The sequence below is a fragment of the Coturnix japonica genome, chromosome 14 (genome assembly GCF_054131305.1).
Source record: "Coturnix japonica strain WE chromosome 14, WE-NBRP24, whole genome shotgun sequence".
In the NCBI taxonomy this organism is placed as follows: Eukaryota; Metazoa; Chordata; class Aves; order Galliformes; family Phasianidae; genus Coturnix; species Coturnix japonica.
The window spans coordinates 3031233-3045115 of record NC_140676.1 but is presented as its reverse complement, the minus strand read 5'-3'; the positions used below and the strand labels follow the sequence as shown (position 1 = coordinate 3045115).

The 13883-nt window shown below is 39.3% G+C and overlaps 1 protein-coding gene across 44 annotated transcripts in view; it reads left to right on the top strand.

The window, feature by feature from the left end:
• The window catches only part of MEF2A (myocyte enhancer factor 2A), an 87635-nt gene that overhangs the window by 64006 nt on the left and 9746 nt on the right, over nucleotides 1–13883 (top strand). For 29 of the 44 annotated variants that reach the window (XR_014934266.1, XR_014934267.1, XM_085515269.1 and 26 more), the window contains 4 exons: nucleotides 685–904; nucleotides 1024–1083; nucleotides 11594–11784; nucleotides 13319–13342. Coding sequence is in view for 42 of the 44 variants with exons in the window: in XM_085515269.1 (XP_085371395.1) it covers nucleotides 685–904; nucleotides 1024–1083; nucleotides 11594–11784; nucleotides 13319–13342 (495 nt within the window). In the remaining 2 variants the exon portion in view is untranslated. Of the gene's footprint in view, nucleotides 1–684; nucleotides 905–1023; nucleotides 1084–6091; nucleotides 8121–11593; nucleotides 11785–13318; nucleotides 13343–13883 lie in introns of those variants that run through there. The other 15 variants (XM_085515296.1, XM_085515300.1, XM_085515297.1 and 12 more) reach the window with 4 other exon arrangements.

Genomic DNA, 13883 nt, shown 5'->3' with positions numbered 1-13883 from the left:
GAGAATTAGAATAAAAGAAAAAGTAAAAAGGGAAAAATATTGACACAACAAGAAAATGGAGTGGTTATTCAAGCAGGGTTTTGCTGAACACGTCTCAGAAAATGACAGTCAAAGCTGGTTAAATTCAAATTACTGAAGTCTGTAAATTTCAGAAGGTTTTACTTTTTTGGTGTGTTGAAAAACGGTTTTAGAGATGAGTAGCAATATTTTTGCAAGATTTAGTAGAAAATGTTATTACTAATTGATCATTTTTGTCTTATAACTATTTTATAATGTGCATGTTTACGCTTACATTTTGAAGATGTAACAGTTTGTCAATTTGTCAACGTATTTATCTTGTTGTGGCTTTGTAATAATCCAAATTAACTGGTGAATTTATTGTATTTCTGAGCTATATGAATATCTTCAGGTTTCTGTATGTGAACTTCTTCTCAGCGTTTTGATAAGTTTATGAGTAATTCTTCTGGAACTGTATTTTTGACATATTATAATTCTACACCAGACTCAACAACAAATGGATGTTTTCAGATTGTATGATTAATGAATTAGAGTTTCAAAACTAACATAATTAACTCTTAAAATTGTTGGCAAACTTGTAATGTGTATTTTTTTATGATGTGCTGTGTTTGAGAATATAGTTAATGCTAACGTTGTCTTCTGTGTTCCTTGCTTCCTTTCCTCCAGCCTGGCTTGCCTGCTCAGAACTTCTCCATGTCGGTTACGGTTCCAGTGTCCAACCCCAACACTTTAACCTACAGTAACCCAGGGAGTTCCCTCGTATCCCCATCACTGGCAGCCAGCTCATCGTTAACAGACACGACCATGCTCTCCCCACCTCAGACCACGCTGCATCGGAACGTATCACCTGGGGCCCCGCAGAGACCACCAAGTACTGGCAATGCTGGTAGGATTTCAGTACTGTTGTGCTTTCCCCTTTTCACCCTTCTTTATGTCTTTATTAAAAAACAAAACAAAAAAAAAACAACCCACAATTTTTTTTTCCAATTTTTTTTTTTTTTTTAGGTGGAATGCTGGGGACAACTGACCTCTCAGTGCCAAATGGAGCTGGTACCAGTCCAGTTGGTAAGTGTGGTATCGTGCTTATGCTGAAAAATAGTATCGTGGTTTCAGTTTGCACTCTTATTCAGAAGCGGGTTTTTAAATTTTGATTCCTTTTGGTTAAGGAAGAGCAAAGGACATAGTTATTAAATTGCCTTGTAATCGGTGAGTTTTGTGATTTTTTTAGCAGACGTTTAACCCTCCTGCTTCTTTTACTGCAGTAATAATTTGTATTTTATTTTTTTACTGCTGTTTTTAGTCATTTACTGTTCTTGCTTTTTTTTCCCCCTACAAGTGTGATTACAGCATGCTTGAGAGTTATGTTCCCCTCCACCTCCCCTTTTTTTTCCTCTATGTAAAATTCTCTATGCTTACTAAACTAGCTGTGTTCTGAAGATCTGGGTGTTCAGTGCTGGTTCTGGTGTCTATCAAAATACAGACTATGTCATTTGTATTGCTATGTATATCTTGCTAATTATTTTATAGCTGTTAGACAAAAACAGCTTGGAAAAGAAAAGCAAGGTTCAGTTTTAATTTTGGAAGATTATCAGTATTTCTTTCAAATATGAATTAGAGATGTTGCCAAATGATCAGATTCACAATAATTTTTGGTCTTCAGAAAATCATATAATAGCATTTCTTCAGGTAAATAATTCTTGTCTTGCCTAGACAAAATTTAATACTCTGATAGTGATCGGGCAGCCACTGAATCTTATCATTACAGGTATAAAAAATGAATGATAGCTCACCCACCTTCTTCATATTGCTTACATTCCTTGAGATGTCTTGGTAACTGAGAGCCAATTTTGGAAGTACTTATAGCTGCCTTCAGTAAATGTTCATGGCAAGAAATGAGAGAAGCGTCGCTTGACCTTCCAGTATTTGCCCACCAATTACTTAATATGGCACTTGAGAAAAAGTTCTTTGATGATAAACTTGGTGGATTGGATGTATAAATAAAAAAAGCTGCAACTACAGGCTGAAGGCATGAGATTCCCTCTATTTCTCCATTCTTTGGCTATACGCAGCAAATAAATATTTAAGTATGGCTTCCATTGAGTAAGCAGCATTTTACATGGAGAAACTCAGTAGGAAAAACCAATTATTTTTATAAGCTGTGGAGGTCACATGTTAATTTCTGTAATGTTTCTAGGAGCATTGGAAGTTCCACACCAATATACTAAGGAAATCCACAGTGAGGGTGACAGAGCCCTGGAACAGGCTGCCCAGGGAGGCTGTGGCGTCTCATCTTGAGATACTCAAGACCTGTCTGGACTCCTACCTGTGCAGCCTGCTGGTGGAGGCCTGCTTTGCAGGGGGGCTGGACTCGATGATCTCTAGTGGTCCCTTCCAGCCCCTACAATTCCGTGATTCTCATGTCAGGGTAAATTTATTATCAAGACACTTTAGTTGCCTTTTCCAAAATCAAGCAGTGGCTGCAGGTTTAAGACTCTTTCTGACAATAAGAAAATAAGACAGTTGTCTACAGCACTTGCTATATAGTACTAAACGAGGGAAATACCAATTTTCAGTAGCTTGGTGAACATATTTAAAGCAGTAGAAATGCTTTCCTTCTTGCATTTATTAATAGTTTATGTGAAAAGTCAAAATGCATCACTTATCTCCTGCTTTCCAGAACATCACACCCAAAATGTTACACACATACCCACTCATTTCTAGAAAGGTTTTCATTTAAATAAGAGTTGTGGCTACATAAGAACAGTGGAAAATCTGGAAGAAGAACCTCTAGCAAGAAGCAGATACCTTGTTCGTACCAAAGTGCTAAATTACAGGGTCTGTAAAGTTGTTGGAGCTCCATGGTCTGCCAGAATGTGGCGTGACTTCTTTCAAATACTGCCAGGTGCACAGTAACCTTCTCAGATGCAAACAAAATTGAGAAAGCGTGCGTAAGTAGACTGAGTCTTGGCTGCTGCTTATTAAGAGTATACTTCAAGTTGATACCTGCCAAAAACAGTGGTTCTAGGTTGTTGTTATATTTACTGTAGAATTCACTTTAAACAAAATGCGTTTCCTTTTTTTAGCTCTTTTTTTTTCTTTTTTTCCCCCCCATTTATACTTGCCAAGAGCAGAGATTTTCCTATAAATGCACTTTGTGAAAGGTCATCTTAATTTTTCAGCTCTCTACAGAGATGCCAAAGATTGAGATGTGGCACTCACAGTACCCGCATTTCCCGATATTCTCCACAAACAGTTGCACTAAATGATCTTGGAGATCTTTCCAGCCTCAGTGATTCAATGATTGAAACAAAGGGGAGAACAGCTCTGAGTCACCATTAGGAAGTTTTGAGCGCTTGATTATGCTCTCTTTTAGTTGAAAGATGCTTACACGTTTATGTCTCTGGGTGAAAAACAAGTAGAGGTTATCTTAGGAAGTAGTTCATGGTAAAATCTTGCATAAAATGGCTCATTTAATTCACATGAGGAATTTTTTTTCCCCTCATATCCTATGCATCTTGATTAGAATAGATGATTTACTTTAGCAGTCAATCTGCCAACAACAGTTCTTCTGTGGAAAGTAACTTTTTCTGATGAACAAAAATATCTGTATGTTGTAGCGAAGATTGGTAGGTGGCTTTTTATGTTTAGAACAGAAAATTTTATGATCGTTTTGCATGCAGCTGTCATAACTCTGAGAAATCTGTTTTACATTTTTAGAGGTTTTTTTTTTTTTTAATTTAACCCACCATATGAAAACTTCAGCAGATCCTTTTCACTTTGCTGTTGTATCAATTTTGAGAGAAAAGATCCTACATTTTGAGTCTTTGCTTTTGAGCAGAGATTTTTGTTGTTAGTTAGATATTCTGCAGGTGGAATTTTCGTGATGGTATTGCCAGTAGTCATCGCTAACCCTGTTCACTTTATGGTGGACATCTAATACGTTTCAATAGTCCCACGTCCCCAGGCTGTGTACAGTTTGCTGTTTGTTACCAACATTATCTTGGCTTGAACGCATGCTGCATGTCCGTATCATTCTTTTCCAAAGTCTGTCATTTCTGTTAGCCAAAGTATATTGTCGCTTGCTCTGAATATCCAAATATGGGGGAGAAATTCCTTGACCCAAATCTGAAGGGACACTTGACGGACAGATCGCCTTCATGTTTATCACAGGGATATCTACCTTACTGTGTTCCAGAAGATTTGGTGGTATTTGCCAGCAAAGTACAGTGCTATTGAATTTGTCCTATTCTTGATGACTGTAAGAATTAGAATAGCTTAAAATAAGTGCCAGTGTTAGCCCATTTCTAATTTCTTCTCCCACACCTTTCTTCTGAGGCATTAAACTAAACCATGCAAAATACTGAAGTGACCAGTTAGGATTGTGGCCTTAGTTGCCTGGGCTACATGCCTGAGAAGCCCTGATACTTTGGAACTATGGTGAGCTTCTGAAGGACTTTCCAGCAGTGGATGTTTTTGAAGGAGCTGTTGGAACTGGAGAGTCTTTATAGTGCAGGGACATGATGTCTTGTTACAAGTGTCTTTGGCAGTGAAGTAGCCCTTCGAGTCATTAATATGGTTTGTGAATCCAGTTCATCTGGGAAATTATCTTCCCTTTTACAATTTTGACATATGAAAGAGTGGGTAACATAGAGTCATCCTGAGTACTGACTTTCTCTTCTTTCCGGATCTATCTTATGTAATGGCCTCATTGATCTTCACATTCTGAGGACACAAAGTAAGTTCAGGTGTATTAAATTTCTTCAGACTAATGCTGAAGAATATAATAGCCTGAACAGCTGTGCCATGTGAGCTACTGGATCCCTACTGAGAGCTAGCCTAGATCATGTGTCATCTTTGATCATGGTGTCATGACACCGGGAAGGATTATGCAGAGGTGCAATTGACAATTTGCTTACACCTTTGAACTGGCTTGTACTTCCAGGAGAGGATCAAGACAGGGAAGTGTGAAAGGCCGTGCCAGCAAAATGGTTCACTTCTAACTCGAGGGCTTGTCTGACTGGGTGACCATTTCTGTGTGTTTGAGGATAAAACAGTCAGACTGACCTTTCACAAGTCTGTTAAGTCAAATGACTGTTATGCTGCAGTTCTTAAGCATACACCAGAAGGCTTCAATAATAAAACAGCTTCCTGTGCATACATTTCTGTTCATGTTTTGCTTACTAAATGAAAGAGCACCCGATGAGAAGCATACAACTAACTCTGAAAAAAACCCTTGCAGCAGTTTTGCTTTAAATGGATTTGGTGCTATCAGCCTCTTCCTTAAGGAATCATGTTCTTCTTCCTGTACCTAACACCCAAATTCACCAGTTTATGCGAGGACTGCTCCAAAATTAATGCTTCCTGTTTTATTGACCCACAATGTTAGAGAAAGATGCTGATAAGATGGCAAAGGAGCCGTGTGACAAAATGGCATCTGACATGGAAGAGGAATGAAGCAAAAGGATGTGATTGAATTCTTCCATGTGGAAAAAATGGCACCCATTGACATTCATCAGCACTTGCTGAGCATTTGTGGAGACCGAACTGAGTGGATGCAGCAGAGAAGTGGTGGGTGGTGCCTTTCAGCAGTGACAGCAGCAATGCTGGGTCACCTCCATTGGTGCAGATTTTTATGAGCATGGTATGCAGGCTCTTGTTTATTGCTGGTGCTTATGCAAAGCTGCTGATGGTGACTGTTGAAAAATGGCATTTTGTAGCTATTAGCTCTATCGTGTAGTGTTATTGCATTCGTTGTATCTGTTATTGCATCCATGGAAGTGACTGGGAGGCATTACTTTTGGAGCATATCATCTGTGCCAGATAAACAGCTTAGCACTGCTGTGCCCAAGGAAAACAGCTGTAAACCTTGAGCACATTATTACTTTATCTGCTCTACTTCCTCTTCATGTGACAGGTAGTATCTGTCAGAGGTGGTCTTTCACTGGGCAGAGTTCCTCACTTCATAACTTGTATTGGAAGTGATGCCAAGTAATGCAAAATGCAGTGGACAGAGGTTCTTGCTGTGTAATCTCAATAGTGTTGGCATAATATTTTGCCTTGCTCTGATCTTCAGGGTTACCCGGGTAAATACAAGTCAGTGTTTCACCCTTCTCTAAGGAAGAAGTTGAAGGATGCCTGAAGAACACTGAGAGCAGCCTGTTTACCCTTCCAGCTTGCAGCTTCCAAGCTCTGCTCGAGGAGGACTACTGAGAGTGGACTGCAGCCCTGCTGGTTCGCTGAAGCCATCTCCTTTGCTAGGCACAGATCCTCTTATCAGCACAGAACAAAGTTTGACGCATCCATCATCATCTAATTAGATCAGTTCACAAGAAGTGATGGGCTGAAACTGGCTTGGAAAAGCATGCTGGTAGAAGAAAGCATTTAGGTTTCTTTCAGTTGTAGCAAAATGCCCCATCAGCATGTGGTCAGTTCAGCCCCTGAATTACACGTGGGTTTTTAAAATTGAAATGTCAGAGTATCATACCATCATTTCTTATTTACTAAGACACAGAAGACAATTCTGGGTGCAGTTTGCCACAGGTATAACAAATCATTAATCTCCCATCTGAATTTAAGTGTTGCGGCAGATCTGTATCAAGTCTCAGCACTGCCATAATGTCAGCTTGCCCAGGATACCACAGCACCTGGCCTCAGAAGTTCCAAACAGAACATTTTGGGCCTCTGTTCTTTATTGGTTTTGTGTAGACGTATAGAAATCAACAGATTCAGGAAGCAGAACTCTGATTTCATTAACTGTAAACTTGTGTAGTTTGGAAATGACCTAAAAGGCATCTGTCTCATTCCCACTGCTGTGTTTTCTCACGCAGTTGGATAACATTTAGATATAAAGGCAATGTGCTCGTTTGAATTTTGTTGCTGCGTTCCGAATAAACAAACATTATCTTGAAGATGACTATTTAAATTCTAAATATTCTTGAAAATTCTCTCTCATTCTTGCATTGAACTTCAGGAAAAAGGAAAATCCAATGGCCTTCCTAAGGCTCAGTCTTTTTAAACTTTATTTTTCCCTTCAGTTTTGCCTTGCTTTTATTTCCTTGGCAATATGGTGTGTCTTTTTTTGCTGCATTTTAATATCTAAAGTACTGCCATTAGAATTATAAATTCTATGTGTTTCAAAGTCTGACTGCTGACAATACTTCAATTCCACCCATAGTATTGTCTGATCTTTAAAGATATGAGGAAATAGATTAATTTCAGCTCCCTTGAAATGCCTTCCAAAAGAACTAAGGTGGAGTTACAAAATTAGGGTGGCATCAGCGGAGACTTCTGTGTAAAGCTGAAAATGGTGTGAGCTGCAGCTGTGGGCTGTTGGTTGTTTTAATTCCTCCTTAAAGCTGTCATATTCAGAAACACAAACTGGGTGTAGCTACTGCTATCCCCATCTCATGTATAAGCACTTTTCTGGTGTTCTGTAGGTGTAGTGGTTCAGCTGTTTGCAAATGTACTTTTCAGTTTACTTCTATTTATGTGACTTGTCAGATTACATGATGTCACTTGCATATCTGTTTATTTGCTACCATTTTTATTCTTGCTTAATCTGACGTTAACTCCTTGTCCATGGTTGTTTTTCAGAACTATGTGCAGCCATTTAGTTTCTCCAGAGGTGAACCACAAAAAAAGATTAATGGCATCAACCACTGTAATTTATTCCTTGAGTATTAATAAGAACACGGAGTGCTTTCCAGCCACGTGTGTTCATTGTCTCAGCTGATGCGATTTATACAGTGATATATGAGTCTTGCTCATGTAATTGAATGCTTCATCTTGGGCTGGAGGACTATAAATGAGATTAAGTTGTGTTGTGTTTCTGAAGGAAGGGGGTTCAACTGTTGAAATAGCTGGATTTTAAAACTTAGGCTTAGGAAAGAAGGCTAAGTAAGAAGTGGGCTCATGGACAATGGCCGTGCTTATTATCACAGCAGTTCAGTGAAGTGTGAATCTTAACATTTGTTTAAAATGATTTCTAGAGTTGAGAGCTCATCTTTGCATTGCTGTCTGTTTTCCAAATACATGTCTTGAAAATGTGCTTGTAGTTGTGTTTAAAAGATCAGTTAAATAAAACTCTTACAATGGAAATAAAAGCAGTAGTCTGAATTTACGCTTGCATAGGGATGTATATTCCGCTTCTATTTTTCAGTTTGGTGTTTTTAAATTTGAAATACCTGTCTTTGGGGACGGGGTATATTGGATGTGGTAGATAAAATTCCTGCATGATACAAAATAGTGAGCTGAATTTCTGGGGGTATTACAGTCTCAGTTTGGCGCGGTGCCGAGTTGCATCATCCTGTAATGGTTATCATTTTCTGGCTCCTGACCTTATTCCAAGAAATGCTGTGCTTTTCGTTATCCCCTCACTCTGAGCTTGTAATTTAATTTTCTTTCTAGATTTTTAACAGCAAAAAAAAGTGCTTAAAGTTTCATACTAGAAATGAATATTCTGCAGTCTTCTTGCAGCCACAGCATCTGGTTCTTCAGGTTATGGGTATGAATACTTCAGTGTATTGCAAATAAGAAGGAGCAGAACCTTTAACAAAATGCTTCTCCCAGGTCAATACCCGCACTGTTGAACACTTCTGCCATTTTTTCCCATTCTTAATACGTATTTTTTCTAAGGGCTTGTTTTCTGTTTTTAAAAAGTGCTCAGCCATTTGACAGAACAAATGCTGGACTCTGCCCTGCTGCTGGAGTGAGACTGCCCAGAGGAGGCAATGGCACAGAGTTTGTTGTTTTTGACAGCACTGTTAAAAGCATGAAGGATTGGCAGAGCCTTGTAATAAGGGTTGCAGGAAATGACTGTATTGGGTGTGGAAGAAAGACACTGTCCAGATTTAACACATAAGCTACCAAAATACTTGAAAACAGAGGACAGGAAATGGAGTTACAGGCTTGACCGAAATGTTGTACAGAGCTCCATTGTTCCTAAGAGAGTTGTTGTTCTGAAGTTTGAAGTGCAATGTGGAGCACCACAGCATTGCATGCGATAGTACTGGCAGCATACTGAGCGATAGCATTCTATTTATTATTAGATTAAAGCACCAGCTTTACTTTTTTAGTACCGTAAGGTCTCTAAATGCACTGTCACTCTATAAAATGGAGGACGCTGTAACAATGTGTTAGATATAGTTAGATATAAGTGTAGCTGACTTCAAATAATTTCGCTTGCATCTTTTTCCTGATCTGCTTAGCTTCTGCTCAGTCCATTGGGGAGGTTTGCCTTGTGACCTGATGTGGTGTGGGCTTTTCATAGCTAATGTGTATTCTCATTTATAATGGATAGGTATCGATGCATCTATTTAATAAAGATGTCCCACAGTTTCAGATACCTCAGAGGTAGCACAGAACTTCTATTTTTACAGTTTCTTTGTCTGTATGACCTACCTTTTAAAACATAGCATTGGAACTGTCCTGTACTTGTTCTTTATGCTCTTGTGCTTTATTCCTATGTCCTACCACATGAAGCAACCCATACACCTGCCACAGTAATTAGGAAATAAACCAGTTCTGTGTGGATTTGGTTTCTCTGTGTCTGTGGTTGGGCTGTTTTGCTTTGTTTTGCCTGGAGCTCCTGCAAGTCTCTTCTAACCCATGGTGAAAAGTTGCCAATTTTCTCCTACTATTGAAGTGTACACGTAGCTACATTCTGTATTGTCCAGTCTAAGCAAACTTTCCAGCCTCTTTAGCTGAAATTTATTTCTAACCTTGAAGCATCCCAATAAATTCTGTTATTGTCGAAGAACGTAGAAACTTTAACCATGAAATAAATCTTTGCTGTGGTTCTGGAGGAGGAATGCTGACACAAAAAGCTTTTTCTTGCTGCTGTCGTTGTGTCCCTTCTTTTCCTTCCTGACTTCTGAGTATCATGGTACAATTCTAAGAAAGCTGATTCCCCTGTCTCTCCAACAGTGCTTCAGGAAAGCCCCTAATTAGAAAAGCTCATCCTTACCCTATGAGCCTTGAAAAAAAGGAACATATCAGATCGTCCATGTATGGTCAGGCATTTGGCACTGTAGAAAATCCACTGAGCAACAAAGTCTGTAATTTGAAATCCTCACTTGGAAGTTGTGAATGTGCTGCTTAGCGACATGTGAACAAGGATTGTGCTCGCAAACTTCAGCTCAGTGCATTCCAACCATTTTGTGTTTCCTTGAAAAATGTTTAGATGTACCTCAGTTTCCAAAAGACCTCTGTAAAACTCAACAGAACATCTTCAGTTCAGTGGGAAATGCTGGCGACAGGTGGATGGTTGGACTGGATGATCTTGGAGGTCTTTTCCAACCACACAGATTCTGTGATGCTGCCTTCATATCAGCATAAGGACTTTGTTATTCTTATCTTTGCTTTTTCCACTGCTAAACTTATGAAAGTAATAAATGAGGTTCTTCTGATAGCAGGCAGGGAAAAGATGAGGACTGCATTCGACAGTTCCCCCCTGTCTATTAAGAACTGGGCTAACAGAAGATGCTCCCTCGGTAGTAGCCTGGTGAACTCACCCCTGGGTTCTTGACACAGTTGTGCTTGTTATCACCTTCAATAGATGTTGTTCTTCATCCTTGCTATGAAATGCATTAGGAATTTTACTAAAGGAAGTACAATGTGACACTGATATCTTTCTTATTTTAATTGCTTTTAGATTAACATGTATTTAATGTAACAAAATTGGATTGGGCATAGGGGCCTATTCAAATTAGAATAATAATACAAAATTCATGCCGGCATGGCACTACAGGCTATTAGAAGAGAATTTCCCACACAGTGAGCTTTGTGTAATAGACTTCCCCTGAATGGTGACTATAAGGGCCGCTTTCAGAACTGGAACATTAGTATAGACACAGTGTTATTATGAACTGTATTTATTAATGCACGCACACATGACTTTTGTAGTGTGAACTGTAGAGTTCCCTGTTGTAAAATCCTGTTCCCTAACGTTTTTCCTTTGCAGCTGAATAAGGTGTATTTGGGGAGTTACTGCTATAAATCTGGTAAAGTCATTATATGGTAGCCAAAAAAATATATTCTGATAAATATGTAGTAGTGAACATGACGTGTTCTCCTGTTGCTACAGGAGAATGGTGTACTGTGCACTAAATTGTTTCAGTATTGTGTTGATTTCTTCTGATCTGAGTATAATCTCCAGGCTGTGTGCTGAGCACAGTCAGTTGCTGGAGACTGCAGTGCTGAACTCAGGGCTTATACATAGGATGGGGCTTGTCTAATTCTCCTTTACCATGCACACCAGGAGTAAAATAAATCAGTGGTTGTAAACCACATATATATCTGTGCCCAGAGCTTGGAATGAATTCTTATCATTACCAAGTATACTTACTGGACAATGTATATTACTGCAACTTGAAATTAATTTTATTGTTGAGTAGATACCGAAATCCTGCAGATCCCAAATGTACCTTTTGTTCAGTTACTCTGTACCATTCCTCTTGTGAGAAGTTTGTATTGGAAGTTATATGAAAGAAAGATTACGTAAGTTGTGCGCACACCAAGATTTTCTGTTGCTCCTTCTGTCAAGCTGTGCGTGTCTTAAGGTATGTTTGTTTTGCAGGAAATGGGTTTGTGAATTCTCGAGCTTCACCAAGTCTGCTCGGCACTGCTGGCGGTGGGAATGGCCTGGGCAAAGTCATGCCTACAAAGTCTCCACCTCCACCTGGAGGAGGAAATCTGGGAATGAACAATCGCAAACCGGACCTCCGTGTTGTCATCCCACCCTCCAGCAAGGGTATGATGCCACCACTGGTAAGTTAAAACATTTGTTCTGTAGCTTGTTTTATTTGGGGTCAAAATGACATGTTTTGCCCACACGCACAGGAAGACGCTATCTCATCTGCTTACATAGGTTACAGTAATAGAAAAGCCTTTTTTTTTTTTAAATCGTAAGATAGCAGTCTGACCTAAACGTGGTTAAGAGAGCAATCCTAGAGATTTAGATTTGGATGCTGTTTTGATGTCTCACTGACTTGACACTGAGAACTTTGATGGTTTGGAGGATGTGGGTTTTTAAGAAGGGTTATGCATTATTCTGTGTAGTATTAGCTCATTTTATTGGTAATACGAACTTTATTAACATGCCCTAAAGCAAATTTGTACCTTTATTTCATGGGTTGTAATGCTTGTGGGATATAAAACATAGCTTCAGTTGTAGTGATGGTCTGAGAAAAACTGCTATTCTGTGTGAACTGAAGTGCAACCTGTGCGGCACAGTGTGCTATGCTGGGTGTCTCATCTTCCATGGAGACATGAAAGGGTAATGAGGATCAGTCTCAGGCCCTATTTGTGTACCTTTTCAATACTACTACGCAGCCTGGCACGTTGGTAATAATGTTTACTCAGCCTGGGTTTAGCACAGCACCAAGTACTGAGTCAGACATGACACAACCACGGCTCTGAGGGCAGAACAGGACTGTCAGGAAGAGTTGCTCTATTCCTCCTTTCATTTGGCTGACCAAATCCTTTTGGTCCTTCACTGTCACGTAGAATTCTTGAACATCAATAGGGGTGTTCTATCTTGTTCTGTGCATGGAAGGACAAACTATAACCATATAAACAACAGGAGTGCTCTCCAAATAATTTGTGTTTGTTTATAAGGTACCACGAGTGCTTACATTCCTATACATTCCTAATGTATAATACAAAATTAATCCAAGTAACAAAAGTTATAGTTATTCTTGGAGCAGAGGTTCTTATATATGAGGGTTTGTTCAGGAATACTGAACTGTGGATTTTAAAGTGAAATTTGTTTATTAATAGTTAGAACTAGGTACAAACAGAGCATCGTGTTGGTGCAGTTCTAACATTAGAAGTGCACAGTGCCCACTTACTGTGCTGCTGTCAGCAGTGACACAGAATGCCGTGTACATTTTGTCCATCTTCCTGAGGAATTTGGAAGGTGTCACAGTAGAGCTGCTGGGATGGCACAGTGATCGTATGTGAGAAATATTTGGTTTCTTTACTCACTGTGTATTGCATCAGCGCAGCCAGAAGCAGCTGTGTTGCATACTCACATATGATGTCAATGTGTAGTTGGGTTCTTGTTTTCATTCATTTTTCTGCTTCAGTTTTGCCAAGATATGTTTGGAGTACGGTATTTCTTATTAAGTGGCCTGCATTATGTGACGTACTTCCCAGCAGTATTATTCAGAGTCAGGAGGCAAATTTGCATTATTAATTGAAATGAATAACAATGTAAAGCACAAACGTGACTTTTTCTTTCGTCTTTGAAAGCAATGCTATTGTTAGTAACTGTGTTATCCCTCTTGTTTGCTGAGTACAGACGGAGGAGGATGAATTGGAGTTGGTGAGTCTGGGCTCCTGTTTGATGAGACACAGCAAGACAGCAACTTTGTACTACAGTTCTGTTTAACTGTAGTTTCATTACGTGTTTTAAATAATTCCAGTGTTCCCTTGGTAGCAGATTGAAATACGATTGTTTATCAGGCTTCAAAATGGACCAATTCAAGTTGAATTCACATCCAAAGTTGAGCACTTTCCATTTGTAAATTTTTTTTCCTGAAACGATTTCTGTTTTTCTTGGAGGGAACATTGGAAAAGAGCCTTACAGAGTAACTGTCCATGTGTGCAGCATGTTCGATGTGCTTTGTTTTATGAGACATAAACAACCACTTATCCCCTAAATTATTGCGATATTTTTAGAAGGTGGCTTCACTCCTGACGCTCTTCAGATAGTAACACGAGTGTGCCGTGTATTACTTGTTTCATGGAGATGATATCACTGCTGATGAGGTCACCTTTTTGGAGTTTAGCATTATTTCATCCTGCGTGAGATTATCAAACTGCAGGGGTGTTCCCTGTTTACGAAAAGGAATGGAGAATTGCAA